Source organism: Phoca vitulina, unplaced genomic scaffold (assembly GCF_004348235.1).
Source record: "Phoca vitulina isolate PV1807 unplaced genomic scaffold, GSC_HSeal_1.0 scaffold25, whole genome shotgun sequence".
Taxonomy (NCBI): domain Eukaryota; kingdom Metazoa; phylum Chordata; class Mammalia; order Carnivora; family Phocidae; genus Phoca; species Phoca vitulina.
In genome coordinates, this window is record NW_022589728.1 from 34421486 (window position 1) to 34439600 (window position 18115).

Sequence of the window (18115 nt, forward strand, 5' to 3'; positions counted from 1 at the left end):
AGAGTCAATAGGTTTTTCTTCTTATCAAAAGTATCTGCTGAGGAGCTATGCAGATAGTCAAACTGGATACATCTATTTCAGTCCCTGACTTACTCCTTGGGGCTATTCCAAATATCCTTCAACAACCTCAGTTACTAGATTTCCTTTTTACAAGCCCTTCTTGACAGATGGAAAACGTTACCAAGTCACCTAAGGCCATGAGAATTGGAATATTAGGGGTTGGGTTGGGAGATTTAATAGAGCTTTAAATTGGGAGCCAAGGATAATTAAGAGCATTACTGATCAACATTGAGGGCCCAGAAATTATAGTGACAGTAATCTGAACGGTTTATGTGCTATCTTTCAGCAACACTGTGTTTTGGTTTTGGTAGCGTTGGTGAAGAAGACATGTGTTCCATGATGTGTTCAAGATTAGGGGGAGAAAATGTCAGTCTCTATGAGTTGTATCAGAGAATAGAATATTGCAATTAAAATGTGATGATCAGGTCCAGGGTGTAGTACTTGGTGTGGTTATATGTGGGGATTTTGAATAAGTGGAGATTGTGTCCCAGTCCCTCTTTTGTTTTTAACTGTTTTCCTCAGCATCTTGTATTCACTATGAGAGATTAAGGCATAAATCTGTATCTCCTGTCTCATTCTTTTTCTGCAGTAGGGGTGGGGGGGAGGCTCTAGTACGACATTTTTAGTGGCTTGATATTCCTTTCTGTTCCTATTGGAACCTCAAATTCAATGTAAAGGAAGATGTGGTGTGGTGTGTAAAGCAACACTTCTCAAACTTTCATGTGCATATAAATCACCTGAAGGTCTTGTTAAATTGCTGATTATAACTCCATAGTTCTGGGGTGAGGCCTGAAATCTGAATTTCCCAAGTGACTCTTCTGCTGTTAGTACAAAGACTAAATTCGGAGAAACAAGAAAATTGAACAGGAGCTAGATATAATTTTTTAATCTTGTAAATATTACCTTGGACATAATAAGTGCTAAATACATGCTAAATTTTACTATTACTATCAATATTATATGGCCATATCATACAACTGTGAATTATCATGTAGGAATTAGGGATGCCTCTTAATTTCTTTAAACTAGAGTTGCCTCATCTATAAAAGTGAGACAGCATTGAAGGGGATGTGGCTACCTCACACAGATTTTATGAGGAACTATGGGATAATAAGATTTTTGCTATTTATATTCAAATTAATTGCATTTCTCTCTAAACCAGTTTTCCATTTTCAATCATTGTCAATGCAATGATTAAGCCATTAAGATTATGAGATTTATACTTACAGTTTTTAACTGCTTGTGTGTTCTTCCCAAGCCTAAATATTTTCTAGAGTTTCCTTTACAATCTCTCTCTCTACTCTGTTACCATGTTCAGGCTGGAGTTGCCATATCCCTCTATATCTCTTTAACCATATTTTTAAATTTTCTGTATTTTGATGCTTTGATATCTGGTACTATCTCTCTCAGAGTTAGCTAATTCCTAGAGATAGCAAACAACTCTACTGGGAGTGCACCTTTCATACGCAAAGTAACAATCCAGAGGCCATACTCCCAACAGCCTTCTTTATTGGACTCTCATATTCCAGGCTACTATCCACTTGATCCACCTAATCACTCCAAAGCCAAGTACCAGCCAACCAGCCAAGAGACAGCCCCTACACCCCAGAACCTGCTAAAATTATCCAAACTAGCCAATCCTAAATCTGCTTACCCTGCTTCACCTGTTCCTTACCCTGGTGCTTCCCCATGTACCCCCTTGGCATGTTGTGACCCTTCTTTCTGGGTCTGTTTGTATAACAAACTATCTTTTTTTAAATTTTATTTTATTATGTTATATTAGTCACCATACATTAGTTTGGTGTAGTGTTATAACATACATTAGTTTTTGATGTAGTGTTCCATGATTCATTGTTTGCATATAACACCCAGTGCTCCATGAAATACATGCCCTCCTTAATACCATCACTGGGCTAACACATCCCCCCACCCCCTCCCCTCTAAAACACTCAGTTTGTTTCTCAAAGTTCATAGTCTCTCATGGTTTGTCTCCCCTTCTGATTGCCCCCCCTTCATTTTTCCCTTCCTACTATCTTTTTTTTTTTTTTAACATATAATTCATTATTTGTTTCAGAGGTACAGGTCTGTGATTCATCAGTCTTACACAATTCACAGTGCTCACCATAGCACATACCCTCCCCAATGTCCATCACCCAGCCACCCCATCCCTCCCACTCCCCATCACTCCAGCAACCCTCAGTTTGTTTCCTGAGATTAAGAGTCTCTTACGGTTTGTCTCCCTCTCTGGTTTCATCTTGTTTCATTTTTCCCTCCCTTCCCCTATGATCCTCTGTCTTGTTTCTCAAATTCCTCATATCAGTGAGATCATATGATACTTGTCTTTCTTTGATCCCATGACCCTGAGATCAGGACCTTGAGATCACGACCCTGAGATCATGACCCCAGCCAAAATAAAAAGTTGGATGCTCAACCAACTGAGCTACCCATAATAAAACCTACTTTTAAAGACAGTATCACTTCCTCCAATTCATATTATATTTTGGTTAATCTTTCTGAATCTCTTCTTTGTTCAAAATTCCCCGTTGGCTGACTTCCCGTTGCCGTTAAGATAAAGTTCAACATCTTTAACATTCAGAGCCCTTAAAATATTTTGTCCTTAGGTATATCTCTAACCTATTTATAAGCACTCTTCACTCTAGCCATTCTCTATTTCCTCAAACCCAGTTGTGCTTTATCATTGCCATCTTTCACATACTGTTTCTGATTGATTGGACTATCTGTCTATAACTACTGAATCCTATCTGTTTTTTTAAGATGTTGCAAATACATTCTTCTGGGAAACTTCCCTATTCTGAACTAATATAGAGTTTTCAAACTTTCCTTTGGTACTTACCATGGATAGCAGACCCTGATATTCATGGATGTAGGATTTGAGTTCTGACTATTTGTGGTCAGCTTCAAATGTTATAAAAATAGTTTTTATTGCTAACTTTTGTTAAAGCATGGGATTTATTCATACCACAGTGAGTGTGGTGAGAACTAATGATTTATCTAGTGGGAATAGTCATTTTGTGATTTTGCCTAACTCTTTACCCAGGATACAAATCTCAACATGACTTTTTGTTCTCAAACATATGGTATGTGAAGTACCTTCCAAGGAAGTATACCTTCTAAGAATGCTATGCTATCCAGATTTTTATTACTTATGAATCTGGGAATCCACAAAGATATTGGGCTCTATGCCTTGCAAATGCCAACTATCTTGCAATAGTTATTTGCGATTGTTTTACTTTCTTACTAGACTGTGATTCCTTGAGAATAAGGACAAAGAGATGCTATAATAAACATTTATGAACCAATGACTTATTAATTAAAATGATCTAGATGGCATTTGTTAGCCTCTGGTTTAAGTGACCTCTGAATTTGATTTTAATCTAGGGACTTTATGACAATATTTGAAGCTTAATTAAAGAAGGGAGATTTTAAAGGTTTTTTAGGAAATTCCAAGAAGTCAATTTAGAAACTTGACTTTCTCTGAGTCCAACCTGACACTCATTGTGGATAGGTCTTCTGATAGATTTAACAGTTTAAAAATTGAAAGGCAAAGTTGACTCATTCACATCTTCCTCCAATTCATTAAAATATATGAATGTTAGTATAAAAAAAAGAAAGCACTAGATGGATTTTGATTTTTCTTCTGTAAATTTATAAAGACTTATTAGGCTTTCAAAAATAGTAGCATTATGTAGCTAGGGATTCACATCTCCATTTACCTGACCAATTAAGCTGGAGAACACAAAAACTCCAGAAAAAAAATTCAACAGTTGAAAAGCAATTTCAAATGACGTTTGTGGTTCTGGAAGACCCCCGATGATAATTAAAGTTCGAACGGCCCAGTAATAACATCTCAGATACCTGTGAAAAGAAAATACATACATTTTGCTTTTTATTATTACATTAAAATACGACTATGCTTGGGAGTATAGATTAGTACTAAATTATAACACATTTCCTCCTAATCATGATTTTCTTTCTATAGGAAACATTAGCAAATACCATGTGTACTAACATAAACTTTTTTTAAAAAGATTTTATTTATTTATTTGACAGAGAGGGACACAGAGAGAGAGGGAACACAAGTGAGGGAGCTGAGCAGGGAGCCTGCTGTGGGGCTAGATCCCAGGACTCTGGGATCATGACGTGAGCTGAAGGCAGATGCTTAATGACTGAGCCACTCAGGTGCCCCTAACATAAACTTCTTGATAAATATTGTGAAATGACTAAATAATTAGCCCTGCGGAGGGTGTTTATTAGCTATTCTGCTTATCTCTTGCTGCAAAACAAACCACCCCAAATTTAGTGGTGGTATAAAACAACTATTTTATTAGGACTCATAAATTTGTGGGTTGGGTATTTGTGTAAAGCCCAGCAGAGATGGCTCATCAATGCTCCGTGATGAGTAGACCCTCAGCCTGGGTGACTTTAATGACTGAAGATAGTTGGGCAGACTGATTGAGGCCAAATATCTGGGGCCTTGATTCTGTTGACTGGGTTCTTCTGTTCTACACATTATGTCTGTTTGGAATGCCCAAGGTGTCTTCTTCTCTCACATGTCTGAGCCTCGGCTGGAATGGTTAGAATGGTTGGGGCTCTCTGGGTATCCTCTTTTCAAGCAGCCCCTCAATACGACTAGCTTGAGCTTCTTCATAGCATGGCAGTCTCAGGGTAGATGGGTTTCTTACATGGTGGCTATAGTAGCACAGAGAGTAGCTCTAAGGTTTCTTATAACTTAGAAGTTCCATAACGTCTTAATCTCTTGTCACAGAGTTGAGGGAAAGGATAGCAGTACTTTTTACAGAATCCTTACAATGAGAGGAGCAGCAAAGAATTTGAGGGCATCTTTAAACTACCACACTAGTGATTTGTGAGATAAGGATATTTATAAAGATTGAAGAGCCTTTATAGTTTACATACAGTTGTTTTTACTGATAGAAAATAGAGCAGATATATTCCTCCTCTCTCTTTTCTACCCACACTTATTAAATTATTGAATATATAACCATAACAGAGACAGAGGCATACTGACCTCAATCTTAAAAGGGAAATTTCTCTTGGGTATAATAGGTAATTTATCTAGAAATTTAGTATTGAAGAAAATCGGGTATAATAACAATATACTTGATTAATACAATAATCAAATTTAGAAATATACTTGATAAAGATTCTGTACTTAACTTGAACAATTGCAAGTGCAGAGACTGGTATCATTATAGCCCAGATAGGAAGTGAATTAGAAACCAAGGCAGCAGAAAATATTATGATAAAGATTAGGACAGAACGTATAAGATTGACTTAGCTACATTTGGTTAAGGGTTTCATAGAGTCCATAGTGAGGTGGGAATGAAGGTTGGTATTACAAACTTATTGTACATTTATTGTAATTTTTGAGCATGATTAGGCATACTACTTGATATATTTCATATAGCTCTGATAACATGGTCTGAATCAGGCATTCCCACTGAATCCTTAAAGAAAAATTTGCTGTATATACACAATATCTCCACATATTGTTGCAAGGAGGCATTGGATTTAGTGGGTTCCAACTAGCAATTCTAGTTTCTAGGGTAGACACAGAAAAGCAGTACTTTTTACAGAACTCTGGCCCTAGTCTGGCTTTTATTTCTTGTCTAGGTATGCCACATAAATATTTGCACTTCAAGTAATTGTGTATTAGTCTTTGAACAAGGGTGGTCTTTTTCTTGTGAAAAAGTTTACAGTTTTCAGATCTTCAAACAGTAGGGAGTTGGAGGTTTACAAAGAATCAAACTGCAGTTAAGTCAATATTCAAAAGCAGATCTAGAAAGAAATCACTCATTTTGAAATTCAGTAACTTGTGAAGGACATGAGTTTTTTTTTTTTTTAACCTGATGGATATAGGAACAGAAAAATAATTAACTCTTTGGGAAGGTTTGAAACCACTGTGCCAAGAGAATAAAAATATTACCACTCTGTAATTTTTTCCAGCAGATTTCTTTGGACTTGCTAATATTATAGTGAACTGGGTGTCAAAGAGAACCACCTTAAAGAAGTATAGAATTAATTTTATGGATTGCACTTTAACTTTTCAAATTCCAATTTATAATTTCCTATTACCTGATTTAGTTTGGTCACAGGCCTAGGACCTGTGGGTCTCTTTAAATTAAGGAAGTATATTGAACCCAATACTACCCAAGAGTGGGACAGGGACTAGATTCTCTCCCTACATGGCCAACTCCATTACAAATGTTGGGATTAGTGTCCCCTTCAAAGTCACTGCAGTGTTAGCAGGAACAAATATGAGTTACTTTCTCTCATTTTCTTATTTATGGATGTTAGAAAATAACAATCAAATGTGAAACATAGGCATTGATCTTTTGAATCTGAAGGGTTAGCCTTGAACTATTTTTTTGTGTACAAAATAGTCTGCTATGTTAATTGAAAGTTTTCTGCCCTAATGCTTTGAGGTTTATTTTTGGATCTCTTCTTAGTCATGTCTTATACACTCAGACATGCACAACCAAAGGTAAGATTTGTAATTTAATTAGATGGCATCTTATTGATTTTTCTAGGATTAGCTTAATTAGTCAAGTGTGTCCACCTCTAATATTAACACGCTAGGCAGATAGATCTTTTCAAGGAGATTCTATCTGGCTGATTTAATACATGAAGTATCTAACAGGCTGTATATATACAGTTCCAAGTTAGAGCAGTAAGGCGGAATTTGACATAAAACCATAAAAAACATTTAGTGTGAAAACAGAAATTCTTCTGTGAAACAAACATGACATGAAACTTCCCCCCAACATTTTGTTATAAAAATAGAATTGAAAGAATTTTATAGTGAACACCCACCTTTTATAGTGAACACCTAGATTCTACTATGAACATTTTATTCTACCTACTTTGTCACATATCCCTCCAATTTTCCATTCAGCAATCCATCTTATTTTTTCTTTTCTTTTCCTTCTTATTTTTTGGATGCATTTCAAAATAATTTGCAGACAGTAAGTCACTTCCTTCTAAGTACAGTGCTTCAGAATAAATATATTAACCAGAGTTCAATATTTGTATAGTTATTTTTTTTATTTATTTTGTTTTATTATTTTTTAAATAAAGATTATTTATTTATTTATTTATTTGAAAGGGAGAATGAGATAGAGAGAGCATGAGAGGGGGGAGGGTCAGAGGGAGAAGCAGACTCCCTGCTGAGCAGGGAGCCCGATGCGGGACTTGATCCTGGGACTCCAGGATCATGACCTGAGCCGAAGGCAGTCGCTTAACCAACTGAGCCACCCAGGCGCCCAGAGTTATTTTTTTTTAAAGATTTTATTTATTTTTTTGACAGAGAGAGAGAGACAGCAAGAGCCGGAACATGATCAGGGGGAGTGGGAGAGGGAGAAGGAGGCTCCCCGCTAAGCAGGGAGCCCAATGTGGGGCTCAATCCCAGGACCCTGGGATCATGACCTGAGCAGAAGACAGACACTTAACGACTGAGCCTCCCAGGAGCCCCTGTATAGAGTTATTTTTAAATTTTGAAAATACAATAAAAGCACAAATCTTAAGTATATTATTTGATGAATTTTGACAAATGTATATATCTGTGTAACCCAAACACTTATCTGGATAGAGAACATTTCCTTCTCTCTAGAAATTTCCCTCATTCTTTTTCCCGGAGGCAAACACTCTTCTAATGTTTTCTACCAGAGATGAGTTTTGCCTGTTTTAGAATTTCACATAAATGAAATCATACCATATGTACACTTTTCTGTAAAATGTCTTTCACGCAGAATAATTATTTTGAAATTTATTCATGTTGTTGTGTATATCAACAGTTCTTGCCTTTTTATTGCTTAGTAGAATCCATTGCATGAATATAGCACAGTTTGTTTATTCTCCTATGTATGAACACCTAGGCTGTCTTGAGTTTTTGGTTGTTATGAATAAACATTCTTGAATGTACTTACATAAGTTTTTAATGGACATGTGTTTTTACTTTTCTTAGGTAAATATTTAGGCTTGAATTTTTGTTTGTAAGGTACATGTTTTTTTTTCTTCAAGTTTTTATTTAAATTCCAGTTAGTTAACATACAGTGAAAATTAGTTTCAGGTGTAGAATATAGTGATTTATCACTTACATACAACATGTAAGTTGTATGTTTAATTGTAAAAGAAACTGTCAGATCTTTTCCTAAAATGGTTGTCATTTTGCATTCCCTCCAACAATGTATGAGAGTTCCAGTTGCTTCATGTTCCTACCCTAACACTTGATATTTTCAGTCTTTTTAATTTTCAGCCATTGTGGTGGATGTATAGTGGGACATGCAACTTTTAAAAGTATCTAATTTAATACTTTGTGTGTGGACCTTCTTAACTACTGCTATCCACCTTAGTCCCACATTTCTATAAATTTATCACTGGAGGTACTTGGTATGAGGGAGAATGGTCTCAGTAGAAGGTAAGTTCCACAAAGACAGGTATTTATGGACCTAGCACAATAAGAGTTTATAATATTTGTTGAATGAGGGACGCCTGGGTGTCTCAGTCGGTTAAGCGTCTGCCTTTGGCTCAAGTCATGATCCCAGGGTCCTGGGATCGAGTCCCGCATTGGGCTCCCTGCTCCACGAGGAGCCTGCTTCTCCCTCTGCCTCTGCCTCTCTCTGTCTCTCATGAATAAATAAATGAAATCTTTAAAAAAATTTGTTGAATGATATGAAAGAATAAGTGAATGGTTATGCATACCTAGACTTATTGATATAAGAACACAGGAAGACTGCATCTGGCGCGAGCCAAGCTACTCATGCTGTTTGACAAAGTCCAAGTATGGGGGACGATCCTGAAAACAGGAGACTCCACAGCCAGCTCCTGCTATTCTCTTTCATTTTGTTTATGGCAATCTTTATAACTGTGGGAATATTTCTGAGCTGGCTCCTGCTATTCTCTTTCATTTTGTTTATGGCAATCTTTATAATTGTGGGAATATTTCTGGGTTTTCATGATAAAGTGACTACTCATCTTAGTTACGCCTATCTAAGCAATCATAATGAAACTAATTCCACTAAGAATTAGTTTCTATAGAACAAAATAACAAGACAGTTACGCTCTGTCTAGCACCTTTCTCTTTGCATACTGTTTTTTAGTTTTAGCGAAAGCCAATAAGCAGAAATCAATAAAGGTCATGTTAATCATTACAAAGGAAAAATGAAAGAAGGCTATGGCTGTAATCCAGAAAATGATCTAAGATTTGGAAAAACAAAATATCCTAACATATAAATAAAGTTCCTCCGAAGCTGTCAGGAGGAGATGCTTGCAACCTGATCCTGTGTCTGTGTCTCCTCATTCGCCAACGCTGTCCTTTCCTACGAGAGACCCACCCGGCTGGAGCTGGACTCCGGCAGGTGGCGCCCAACGGTGGGGCTCGACTAGGTAAGCCTTTCTACAGGGACGGATAGGACTCTGCTCTTGGGTACTGCAGACCCCTCTGTGAAGGAATACAGAGTAAGAGTGAGCAGAAAGACAGAACTTAGAGAAGCTATGGGCCATAAAGAGTCAAAGGAACGATGACTCTTTATTGATATTATTAAGCATATGATTGAAAAAAGAGGGTTAAGTAAAAAATGCTTTGGGCTTATGAGGTCAAAGAGTAATATGAAGTAATAGAAGGGGCATAGTAATAGAAGGTGGTGTTTAAAAACTTTGAGGAAAAGTTAGTATATTAATAACTGTCATATGCAAATTATCTTAAAAATATATAAAAATGCTGCTTAATATATATAAAACATATGTAATACATATATAAATGCAATTTCTTTGTAAGAATAGCAACCTGTGCCCCTGACAGCTGGTAATAGGGTTATTGGAGCTTAAGTTTTTTTTTTAATACTTTATTTATTTATTTGCCAGAGAGAGAGTGAGAGAGAGAGAGAGCACAGCAGGGGGAGTGGCAGGCAGAGGGAGAGGGAGAAGCAGGCTCCCCGCTGAGCAGGGAGCCCGATGTGGGACTCGATCCCAGGACCGTGGGATCATGATTTGAGCCCAAGGCAGTTGCTTAACAGACTGAGCCACCCAGGCGCCCCAGAGCTTAGGTTTTGAATGAGAGCCCTTCTATCTCAATGAGCAGAGCAGAGCCATGGAGTAATTCTTATCTTTATAATCAGAGAATGTGGGCTGTATGATACCAATTCTGTGAAATGTATTGAAACTTGCCTTTTGGCAAGAAAATGACCACTTTTTGTAATTTTCCATGAGTGATTAAAAAGAGTGGGTGGCTTCTAATTCTTGGGTGCAAGGTACTATTTTTATCTATTAAATCAAGCTTGTTTAAAAAAGCTTCTGAAACAATCAACAAAACTAAAAGGCAAGCTTTGGAATGGGAAAAGATATTTGCAAATTACATATCTGATAAAGGGTTAGTATCTAAATTCTATAAAGAACTTATCAAACTCGACACCCAAAAAACAAATAATCCATTTAAGAAATGGGCAGAAGACATGAATAGACGTTTTTCCAAAGAAGACATCCAGATGGCCAACAGACACATGAAAAGACGCTCAACATCACTCATCATCAGGGAAATATGAATAAAAACTACAATGAGATACCATCTGTCAGAATGGCTAAAATTAACAACACAGGAAACAATGGATGTTGGTGAGGTTGCGAAGAAACCTTTTACACTGTTGGTGGGAATGCAAACTGGTGCAGCCACTCTGGAAAACAGCATGGAGGCTCCTCAAAAAGCTAAATATAGAACTACACTTTGATCTAGCAATTGCATTACCAGGTATTACCCAAAGTTTACAAAAATAATGATTCAAAGGGGCATGTGCACCCCAATGTTTATATTTTTACAGCAGCATTATCAACAATAGCCAAATTACGGGAAGAGCCCAGATGTCCATTAACTGATAGATGGATGAAGAAGAAATGTTATATATACATACATATATATAACAATTAACCTTAACTACTATATATATATGAATATTATATGAATACATATGAATATTACTCAGTCATGAAAAAGAATGAAATCTTGCCATTTGCAGTGATGTGGATGGAGCTAGTGTATTATGCTAAGCAAAATAAGTCAGTCAGAAAAGACAAATGCCATATGACTTCACTCATATGTGGAATTTAAGAAACAAAATAGATGAACATAGGGGGAAAAAAAGAGAGGGAGGCAAACCATAAAAGATACGCTTAACTATAGAGAATAAACGGGGGGAGGTAGGCAAGGGGATGGGTTAAATGTGTGATGAGTATTAAGGAGGACACTTGTTGTGATGAGCACTGGGTGTTATATGTAAGTGATGAATCACTAAATTCTACTCCTGATACTAATATAACACTATATGTGAACTAACTAGAATTTAAATAAAAATTTAAATAAAAACTAGAAACTAGAAACAAAAAAAATCAAGTTTGTTATTGCGTTCTCAAATCTTTTATATCTCTACTAAGTGGCTTGGTCAATCAATAGTTGTGTGTTGATATCTCACACTTTGATGGTATATTTGTCAATTTCTCTTCCTTTTATTAATTTTTGCTTTATGACTTTCTCTGATTTATTTTAAGTATTTTATTAGTGCATACACATTTAGAATTAGGATATATTGATGGTGAATTGAAACTTTTACCATTATATGGTGATCTTCTTTTTACCTACAATAATTTTTGTTTTAAAGTTTATTTTGACTAATATTGACAATCTCTTTAAATTGGCGAATATAGTCCATATTAATTAATTGTACTTATTGATATATTTTTAAGTTGTTTCTACTATCTTATTTTGTGCTTTCAATTTGTCTTGCCTCTCTGCTTTTCTATTTTCTATATTTCTCCCTACAACTTCCTTTCTTTGTTTTTTCTTTTTTTCTTTTTTTTTTTGTTTTTTTGGACTGGTTTAGTATTTTTTTTTTAATTTTAGTTTTCTCATTCTGTTTTTTTCCCTCCTGCTGAGTAAGAAGTTATCTTCTTTATTTCTGTTCCTTAGTGGCTATCTCACCACTCTGTTCCAGCTTTAGTATACACATTTTTTTTTTAGACTTTGAAATCTCTTTTTACTTTCTAGAGAATTCAGTTATCATTGAAAACTATTTTATTGTAGTTTACTTAGAAATGTATAACAAGTAATTTTATGACAAAAATTAAAAGTAATTTATTTTGTACTTTAGAGTCGGGGCACTTTGGATATCTGGTCTGCGCTAGAGTGGGAATTAGAAGTCTAAAATATTAGCACACTTTAGCTTAAGTTTCTTAGGGGTTGAAGCTGATTTCTTTTTTTCTTGTTATAACACAGATCTGATCATTTCTTCCTTTTTCCCTTACTCCCTCGCTCTCTTCCTTCCTGCCTTCTTTGAGTAGGTAACATATATTGTTTTTTTTTTTATATAGTTAGCAATGTTCTGGGCCCTGGGAACAAGATATATTGTCCAGAAATGCCGCAGAGAGGCATCCAGGTGTGAACAGAGAAGTTGCTCCACTTTTTCTGGAAGGCATTTTGATGCAACCCTATTATTTTGCTAATATGATAAGAATAGTTATCAGACTGAGGCATCTAATGATGTTCGATTACATGCTCACTTTTAGGCATTATTTAATATAGTTGGTGCCTTACTCAGTTTTCTATATCAATTAGTTATTTATACTAAATTAAATATATACTTAAGTTAATACACATTCTAAAAGGAATTACTTACAGATTTGGTTATAAACTTTCCAGGAATAGATATTCTGTGTGTGTGTGTGTATATGTGTATGTTTTCCCAATCAGTAGGTCTTCTGACTTCAAATTTCTAAAAGCAGTTCTGGTTAAAAGTTCAAAAAATGTTGTTATAATCCCTCACACACATCCTGCTCTCTCTAGGTAGTGTGTAATTTTGTGAGGTATTTTCATTCTCTTTGCTTTATCCTATAATTGCTCTCCTTCCCAAGGCTGCTGTGAGTTGCTCTTCAAAGTCATGCTGGGACCTGCCCTTTTCCATTAAGGACATTGCCTTATAATATGCTCAATGTCATTTCATTGGAGCAGAAAGTTAGGGGAGTCTACTTTATGCCAGGCTCTTGTATTTACCAAAAGGAAATCTCACTATTAAATAACCCAGTTGCTATTATTTAGTCATAATTTTACTGCCCTAAATTTTTCAAATGATTTCTTTTATTCCTGTGATACTTGCATATCTAATTGTCAAGTTTAATTTATGATCCTTGTTACACTGTAAGTGTTTAATTGAGTTAGTGGTTATAGCTGACTCATAAACCCATAAAATCCTTCAGTGGTAAACTAATTAGCTACTGCACCTGCCCTCCAAATAATTAACATTGTTCATTACTAACAATCAGCATTGGAGTTATTAAAAGTTACCTTACCACTCAGTTGTCTAAAGCAGAGGCTTTCAAACATTTTTGATCATAATCCAGAGCAAGAAATGCATTTCTCAGGTCAACCCAGGATACACACACACACACACACACACATCTACTAGGTATGACAGACTGATATTTTCTATTCTATTCTCTTCTACTTTACTCTCTTTCACTTACTGATCTACTAAAAAGTTTTTACTGGCCATTAATGGGTTGTGAGTTACAGTTTCAAAAACACTGGCTTAAGAAAATGCATACACTGAAACAGAAAGTTAAGAAGAATCCATAAAATTTCCTTCAAATTAAAACTTACTTGTTTCCTTCACCATTATACACCCATTTAGTAGTTCCAATTCCTTCATAGTCAGAAACCCAGTAATAAATACAGGCATTAATGTGCAGAGTAAACAGCAAGTATCCAGTTGTTCGAATAACTCTGCCAAGTAGAATAAATGAAGTAAGGAGTCATGTTGTTTCTGGAATACAGCCTATTTTAACATTTCCTTTTCCTTAAAGTCTCCACTGAACCTCCTTGCTTTAAATTTGTGAACTGTTAACTCTCATTAGTACAGTATAAAATGATGGTGCCATTGCATGTTTTCTAACTGCAGTGTCTTGACTGGGACTGACAGAGTGTAAAAAAAAAAAACCTTCCTCTCTTTTCACAGATGGTATGAATCAGCCCCCTGAAAGACATGCCCCAGGGGTCACCTCTCCACTTTGAGTGCCATAAAATACGCTACACTGATTTAACTGGATATCTCTGAAAAGCTCATGGGACTTTATGCTACGATTAATAGTGACTAGAAGTCTCTGTGCAAGTGAAGTTCAGGAGAGCAAATGAATGAAATTCGGATTAGAATGAACTGTCATGAGAGAGAAGCAAAGTCAACTTGTGAAGGAGCACACTTATCTGTACTTGTTCTGACTAGAACAGGTAATACATTCCATTTTTAGTTCTGTATTCTTTTAAAATCTAATATGATTTTCATGCCTTAATCTCACTTCAAAATATTCAAGTCTGTTTTAGAACATAACCCTTTATTTTATATAGCCAAAATTCTGAGATTATTCTGTTTTCTTCGGCAGGGAGATCATAGTCTTCTCAAATCTGGCTAAACTGTTGTGCCATTGCTTTCTCTGTCACCCCTGGAACTATACTGAGTTTACTTTACCTGTAGATATATGCTTTGTCCATTAGAGACTCTAGTTGATGATTAAACTCAAAAAATGAAGTGTACTATGTAGAAAACAAACAGAAGAAATCCAAAAGTGTGTTAGTTTTAAATACATTTATTTAAATAAAACTATGTAAAATAAATTTTATTTGTTACTGAAAATAATTCAATTCATAAGTCTCTAAAACAAGCAAACTAAGGTCTGTTTAGTCATATTTTCTTCTGGCCAGTACATTTTAGAATGGTGCCAAACTCCCAGTGCTTTTTGTTTTATTTTATCTCTATTCTCTAGTTATAGTCTTGTTTGTAATGCTTGTCGAAAATCAAGCCTAAACACATTTCTTCCCTTTTTCTTTTTAAAGCATCTAGTAGGACCCTATTTTCCAATAATTAAAATCGCACTCTAACCAAGACATAAGTAAAATAGGAAAAGTATGATATAACCCATTGAAGTTATAAATACGTGTTAAGTCCTGTTGTTCAACACTAGCTTCATTTTTAAGCGAGTTGCATTAAATGTGTATTTATTTCAACAAAATTTAAAGTCCGGTAATATGAGCATTAGTTAGCTCTTCTTGACATTGTTCAAAGAGATACAATGAGTTTATATGCATCTAATCCAGAGCTGCTATTTCCCTCAAGAGCTTTTCCTGCTTACATCTACTTCTATTTTGGCTCATACAACCTACATGCACTCCTACCCCCACTTTCTCTTTTATTACTATATGCAGTATAAGGCGAGAGTAAGAGCACGAAATCCAGAGCCAAACACCAATCTCACCTCTGCCTTTTACTAATTGGAAAAGTCACTAAATATTTCTGTACCTTGACTTCCTCATCTGTAAAATGAGAACAGTAAGAGAAAATGCCTCCTAAAGGAGTTGTATCCATACAAGAGTTAGTGCATTTAATTATTTAATGTGCTTAGACTCAAAGAATCTTACAGACAGAAAGGACTATTGAAGATTATTTAGTTCACAGTTTATTGAGTTCAAAATTCATCCACTGTAAATATGACTATAATAGAATATTTGGAATTAAAAAACATATAATAGTAATCGCTATTTACCTAGAAATATACACAAATGATTTATTTTCCAGAATTCCTAAGTAGGAAAAATCCCTCAAATGTTCAGATTGAGATAATTTCAATTTGTGGTAACTTGTTTATGTGCTTTAAAAAAAAAGATTTATCTATTTATTTTAGATAGAGAGATCGAGCATGAGTGGGGGAAGAGCAGAGGGAGAGAATCTCAAGCAGAATCCCCGCTGAGCGAGGAGCCCGACATGGGGCTCGATCTCCTGACTCATGAGATCATGACCTGAGCCAAAACCAAGAGTCGGATGCTTAGCTGACTGAGACACCCAGGTGCCCCTTATTGTACTCTTATTAGAAATTTGCACAAAGGTGTTTTTAAGTTTAGCTTAAGTGTTCACTGTAGAGCAAATTTATACTTTTAATTTATTTTCTCATATATAATTTGGAGACAGATAAATGAAAATTTTCCTACAGAACTGTGCATTAAAATAACACACTTATATGTGAAGTGACTGGACTATGGGGCTATGAAAACAAGACCAATGTTGATTTTCAGGACATTCTATATTCAAAAAAAGCTACTGAATATAGAGAGTCTTTGGACACCTTAGAGATATAGAGAGGAGGTGTGAAGAGTTGGCGTTTTGTAAGTTTTTATTATAATGCCAGACAAACTCCCAAATCTATAGGAACCTGAGTCTTCCTGGAAAGTTGGTTATCTCTGAGCAGGAACCTCTGGACACTTTCATGTGAGACTATAAATTTGATGAGGGATGGCTTACCTGCTAAGCTGCCTGGGAAGTTAAGTTCTGCTCCAATCTAGACCCACATTCCAAGGTCAAACCAGAAGTCTCTAGAGTTGTCTTAAATATGTGAAAATATAGGGTAAGGTCCCTTTCAACTTGAAAAAACAATGGTAATGGAAGGAAAGCCCCCTTCAGCTTGAGGTTTATTTGCCAATTTGATTACAGTAAAGAATTTGGAGTCAGAAAAATATGTGATAGAATGCATATTTTTCTATCCTGTTCTCATTTTCCTCATCTCTAAAATGAAGTTATTTGAAGGAATAAATGAAATTATGAATATTAAGTTTAACAAAGTATGCAGCCTCCCCACCCGCTCCCCCCGTATGTATCCAATGAAGAGCAGTTGCTGCTTTTTTTTTTTTGGTTGCTGCTATTTTTGCTGTTGTCAGGTTTTACTGTGTCCCCAGGTTATGTTGTGTTGTCTTCCCAATGTGTGGGAGATAACCACCTAAAATTTATAAAATCTTTGGTGTTCCTTTTATGCAGGTTGTCTTTGGAAATATGTTATTGTTGCTATTGTTAAAGATTTACATGAAATTTCACGTTCTGACTCTCCTCAGGTTTGTTTTAGGTGCCTGATGAAGCTATGAGTTATAAAATGTTTCTTAGAATCTTTTTGAATGGGTAATGCCTGCACATAGTTCAAAAACAATAGGAAATATATGCCTTTAAAAGTCTTGCTCCCACTCCTGCCCCTATTCTGATTTTCCCTCCTGTCACCCATCCCCACCCATCTCAGTTAACCATTTTTATTATAATTTTTTGATAATTTTCCACTGTTTATGTAAATACAAAGAAATGGAATATTTTTCCCTTTGTGTTATACAAAAGTTAGTACCATTCTATAAACTATTCTGTAATTAGCTTTTTTTTTAATTAGCAATTTATTTAAAGATCTTCCTGTTTAAGTTCATAGAAAACTTCCTTCTTATTTATTAATTTCTTGTGTTACAAAGTATTCTATTATATAGATGTCCTGCAATTTGTTTAACTAGTTCCCTGTTGGTGGATATTTGAGTTGTATCCAAATATGTAAATAATTTTGTTATGTAAAAGTGTTTGCAGCTTTTTTTTTTTTTAGAATTATAGATTTTTAGATGAGTAAGATAACTTAGAGGTAATCTAATCTAACTCTCGTTTTGCTGCTTGTGTTCCGGGCATTCAGTGACTGTCTGATGAAAAAGGACAAATGGGAAAGAATACGATTATGAAAGATTATGAAAGATTCATTTGTAATTATAGTTGTGTTTAGAAGTATAAAGGCATTCCTATTTTAGGTTATAAAAATATCTCTTGTGAGATATAGAATAAAACAATCAAGAGCAACTTCCATCAGTAGAAACAATGATGTTTTTCCTTTTTTAAAAAATTCATAGAATTGATGAAGGAAAAAAATGGACAGTTTGGGAAAAATTAAAAATATACTTTTAGGACATTTTAAATCATTTCAAAATTTTCGTTACTATAAAAAGAAAATTAAATATAGTTATCTTACCTTTAATATCCTATTTGTCCTAAATATTGGATTAAACCCAAAGAAGAGGTAGAAAACATCAAATGGCATTACTGATGCAACATCCAACTGTTGGAAAAACACATTCACAATCATATTGTGTTTATGTGCTTTTTTGGACACGGATTGATTCATACCATTGTATATATAAGCT

At 35.2% G+C, this 18115-nt stretch overlaps 1 protein-coding gene across 1 annotated transcript in view; it reads right to left on the reverse strand.

Moving 5' to 3' along the window:
• Positions 1 to 18115, reverse strand: part of CNGB3 (cyclic nucleotide gated channel subunit beta 3) — a 135900-nt gene that overhangs the window by 45577 nt on the left and 72208 nt on the right. Inside the window, exons 8-11 of the mRNA XM_032421894.1 lie at positions 17944 to 18030; positions 14601 to 14665; positions 13739 to 13861; positions 3795 to 3936 (exon numbers count right to left, since the gene is read on the reverse strand). Of these exons, the coding sequence (XP_032277785.1) occupies positions 3795 to 3936; positions 13739 to 13861; positions 14601 to 14665; positions 17944 to 18030 (417 nt within the window). The remainder of the gene's footprint in view (positions 1 to 3794; positions 3937 to 13738; positions 13862 to 14600; positions 14666 to 17943; positions 18031 to 18115) is intronic.